This window comes from Miscanthus floridulus, chromosome 2 (genome assembly GCF_019320115.1).
Source record: "Miscanthus floridulus cultivar M001 chromosome 2, ASM1932011v1, whole genome shotgun sequence".
Classification (NCBI taxonomy): Eukaryota; Viridiplantae; Streptophyta; class Magnoliopsida; order Poales; family Poaceae; genus Miscanthus; species Miscanthus floridulus.
This window is the reverse complement of record NC_089581.1, coordinates 44,983,843-44,988,285: the sequence shown is the minus strand read 5'-3', so window position 1 is coordinate 44,988,285 and position 4,443 is coordinate 44,983,843. Positions and strand designations below refer to the sequence as shown.

The 4,443-nt window shown below is 41.3% G+C and overlaps 1 protein-coding gene across 1 annotated transcript; it reads left to right on the top strand.

Annotated features, from left to right (window-relative positions):
* Nucleotides 1-227: 227 nt before the first annotated feature.
* LOC136538657 (glycerophosphodiester phosphodiesterase GDPD6-like) lies at nt 228-3,687 on the top strand. Its single transcript, XM_066530622.1, has 8 exons — nt 228-565; nt 1,093-1,298; nt 1,648-1,831; nt 1,919-1,993; nt 2,254-2,363; nt 2,466-2,684; nt 2,786-2,947; nt 3,072-3,687. Exons 1-8 carry the CDS (start codon nt 553-555, stop codon nt 3,306-3,308), a joined length of 1,206 nt encoding a protein of 401 aa, XP_066386719.1. The 5' UTR covers nt 228-552; the 3' UTR covers nt 3,309-3,687.
* Nucleotides 3,688-4,443: the final 756 nt, after the last annotated feature.

Here is a 4,443-nt window from a genome sequence, read left to right as displayed (position 1 = left end):
GAGACGACGACACCGGTGCGTACGCGCCATGGTGTCTGTATTCACACTACATGTCCTTCGCTTGCACATGCCGTTGGGGTTACCATCTTCCATCAGTTTCAGCCTGCATGATCACGATTCCATGCCGTGTGTAGTGACAGTAAGTATCTTATAATGAATAAATAAATACAAGTCCGCAGTGCAGAGGCTGCCGGGTTGCATTGCATGTGCAACTCAAGTGAAGTGAGGAGTATACAAACACATGTTTTCAGAGTTGCCTTTGGCTCAGCTGACAAGTCACACCTGGTGCAGAAAAGAGCTACAGATCAGAAACTGCGTCGCAAATCGCTAGAAACAAGTCGGTCAATCAATCTCCCGGGAATATTCCGAGGCGGGCAGTCCTCGACTGTTTCTTGTACTAGTACATATAAGAAGCTGAGTTGCTCCTGCTCAAGGGACGGCAAGAGAGGAGGGGGAGACGCAGGCCAAGTCTCCTTACTCCTTAGAGGGCTCTGGTCTGGTGTGCAAACTCTGCTCCCAGCAGAGCAGAGCAGGAGGCACAAGAAAAAGGGCATGGCTTCCTTCTGTAAGTTCAAGTTCTTTTCTTGTGCTTTTCGCTCTCTTGTAGCCCCCATCTAATTCCCGCTGCTCCTCATCGGCCGGTTACCGATCATCACATCAGTTCTTGTACTTCTCTCTTCCTTTCTTTCTCCTGTATTCGCATTCCATGGAGTTTCTTTTTTCGCAAACATGTGCCGGGGCACAAGTGTTTCATTAAGAGTGGAGTTTCATCTGAATGTTCGTGTATGTATGCTTATCAGACACTCAGTGCCCAGTAATGCTCGTAGTTGGACAACTCCATACTATCTATCCTTTTGAATAGCAAAAAACAAGTTACTATGTCTACAAGAAGTTTCTTTACTTTTTTTTTATTATTTCACTGTTTTTCAGTTACTTTGTCTACGACTGAGACTAGATGATTCCCTATTCCTTTCTGTGCTCAACTGAAAATTCATGTCTACTAGTAGATCTTGTGTTCTCAATGTGTACCGTTGATGTCAAAGGATTTTGTCTTGTCACTTGTCAGCACTGAGTGGATGGCATATTTGACAGGGCACGACGTCTCTCTCATTGTCCTTGTGCTCCTCCTTATTGGGGTATCCAATTCCAAAGCCAACCCGGCAGCACCTCCCCACAGCCACAGCCACAGCCAGCTGGATGTGAACCACAAGAAGCCAATACAGACGTTTAGACCTTACAACATTGCCCACCGAGGATCAAATGGTGAATTACCCGAAGAAACAGCGGCCGCCTACCTGGTAAGTGGTAACTAAATTCTTGTCTTGTTTTCTCAACAACCGACGGCAACTTCTTTTTTTCTTGAATAATTTCTGAATGAAGTGGTATTGCCTTAAATTTGCACAAACAAAAGGTTAAACGGCATGACAAGTGCTGAATTGCGATATTATATTGGCGCGTGAAACTCAACTGCATTGGTATTATAGCTAACTATGGTCTAGCTCCTCGGACACGCCTTCACATTGGCTGCAACAATGAAAAATATTTAATATGGCAGGGCAATAATTCTGAGATTCTCTGAAGATTGAAGCTCAGTATCTTAATGTGTATAAACCTTCATCTTCAGAGATACGCGATCGGTTTTTGCAGAGGGCTATCGAAGAAGGCGCAGACTTCATCGAGACCGATATACTTGCATCAAAGGATGGGCATCTCATCTGTTTCCATGATGTAACACTGGACGCAACGACCAATGTTGCAAACCATACGGAGTTTGCTGACAGGAAGAGGACCTATGAAGTCCAAGGAGAAAACGTCACCGGATGGTTCATTGGTATGTGTTCATAACATTCTCCGTAGTGATTCTAGTGTTCCTGCCAATCTTCTGCTGACTTGAGAATGGGATTATGTTTATTTCCAGTGGACTTTACTCTTAAAGAGCTTAAATCACTGAGGGTGAACCAACGGCTCAGTTTCAGGGACCAACGATACAATGGTATACATCGACTTCGTTTTCTCTCTTAGTTTCACTTGTGTCTGACATGAGACAACCATGTGTATCTTGAGTTGATTGCAACCATCCACTCTGTATCTTTTTTTTGAAATAACAGCAGGAGCTCTGCCCTTCAATTAAGATAGAGAAAAGAGAATTCTATGTACAAGGAAAATAGCCCTCCTGGGCAAACAAAACACAGTCAAGGCCCCACTCTGTATCGCAGCACTGACCTTTCACAATGTTCTTCTATTGGATTACAGGGAAGTACCAGATTATTACGTTTGAGGAGTGTATCTTGATTGCGCTTTACGCCGACAGGATAGTCGGAATATACCCTGAGATCAAGAATCCCATCTTCATCAACCAGCATGTAAGTAGCTCTGACATGACAAACTACAAAGAGATTTTGCTTATGGAATATAATAACGAACAGTGGTGTGGAAACATTTCTCACGAAAATTTTGTCATTCAGGTCAAGTGGTCGGGTGGAAAGAAATTCGAGGATAAGTTTGTCGAGATGTTACTGAAGTATGGCTACAAAGGTGAATACATGTCTGAAGACTGGCTCAAGCAACCGCTGTTCATACAATCCTTCGCTCCAACCTCATTGATTTACATCTCCAACGTGACAAACTCTCCCAAACTGTTCCTAATCGATGACACAACAATTCCAACACAAGATACCAACCAGGTACCGTCACTTGTCAGAACCGACATTTTCATGCATGTTCCTCTCATGTGATGTGGCTCCAATTCATCAGCCTTCATCTAAGATCAGTTCCTATTGTGCAGTCATACTACGAGATAACTTCAAATTCTTATCTTGAATTCATAAGAAACTACGTTATCGGGATTGGGCCATGGAAGGATACAATTGTTCCTCCAAACCCAAAAGATAACTGCTTAGGACAGCCCACCGATCTCGTTGCACGAGCACATTCTCTCAATCTTCAGGTGACTGACTGATCTTATTCGGCAGCTGCACATTTTCCCCATTGCACAATTACCTTCCTTCATTCATGCGACAGGTCTTACTCTTTTAGTAGTTGATGAGGCCGTAAATCATAACACGTTGCAGGTGCATCCATACACTTTCCGAAATGAGAACCAATACCTGCACTTCGATTTCCATCAAGACCCTTATGCTGAATATGAGTACTGGCTCAATGAGATCAGTGTCGACGGGCTGTTCACTGATTTCACTGGTAGTCTGCTTAAGTACCAGGAATGGACTACACCATACCAGAAGAAGGAGAAGAACCCGGAAGCACTCTTGCGTGAGATCGCGAACATGCTGAAGAATGATGGCTACTGAGGATAGGTTGCCTTTCCTTTTCAGATTTGTGTTATTGCTTCCACCACCAAGAAGCACGCACTGTAATTGCTATTAATAAAGCAACGGAGGTGCTAACAGTATAGCAGATAATCAGAACGAACATGGAGCAAAAATCTTTTTTTTTTTTGGAACAGGGCTTTATTGGCTTCTACTTCTGCAGAAGCCCTGAATGGAGTATACAAATCTCATTGATCCAGAGAGAAAAAATGTAAGAGACTGGCCATACAATCCGTTGTATAGTAGTAGCACCAATTGGATGATCACAGAGAATTTAAGGAAAATAATTGTTGTAGTGTAAAATATAAGATGAAATGAACTCCTAAATGGAATTAGAATGGTATTTATGATGTGTATGTGATGAGCTAGAAGAGTGGTCGGAATGGTTCTGGTTTCCAAAAGAGCTACAGGAAGCTCATGATTACCCTTAGCACAAAAACCAAATATGAAGCGTTCTCCGCATAGATTGAATACGCTCAACGTTTGCAAGTAGTACATCCGGCTTCAAATATCATGATCTAAATTATATTTGACCATGTTTATAAAATGAGTATTAACATTAACCACATAAAAAGGTAAATTATAAAAATATATTTGATAATAAATGTAATGATGTTCAGTGTAAAATATATTTTGAAAACAATTTTAGGGGATTCTTTGGGTAATGAATGATGAGTTGAGATAACAGATGAAGCAAGGACATAATGGAGTGTTTTGGTTTGAGGATGGTTTGAGGAATCAACCTATTTTAGATAAGGTGATATATTACGAGTCCATTCTCTAAATTTAATGGAATGACTTTATTCCTTGTACTAGTATTATTTGTTAGAGATATTTACCTTTATGACCTTTAAAAAACGAGTCTTCCTTCCGTGGCCCTTTTTTATTTGAACTAACCTATATGGCTTGGAAACGAAAATCTCTTTCTTATATGGCCTTCCGTCTAATTCAAGCAATTGACGGTGTTAAGTGTGGGGTAAAATGACCATTTTACTCCTTGGTGAAAAAAGTACAGTGTTTAGTTTGTTTTAGATACTGGTAAATGTTCTTGAGATAATACTCCGAATGTATTCAGTATTCTTGGAGAAAAGCACTCAAGTCACATTAAAAAAAACCT

What these genes read in the sequence shown, in the direction of transcription:
- LOC136538657 (XM_066530622.1), top strand. An exon ending in AAACAGCGGCCGCCTACCTG is followed by an intron (nt 1,299 to 1,647) that starts GTAAGTGGTAAC and finishes CGGTTTTTGCAG; the next exon opens with AGGGCTATCGAAGAAGGCGC. An exon ending in CACATTCTCTCAATCTTCAG is followed by an intron (nt 2,948 to 3,071) that starts GTGACTGACTGA and finishes AACACGTTGCAG; the next exon opens with GTGCATCCATACACTTTCCG.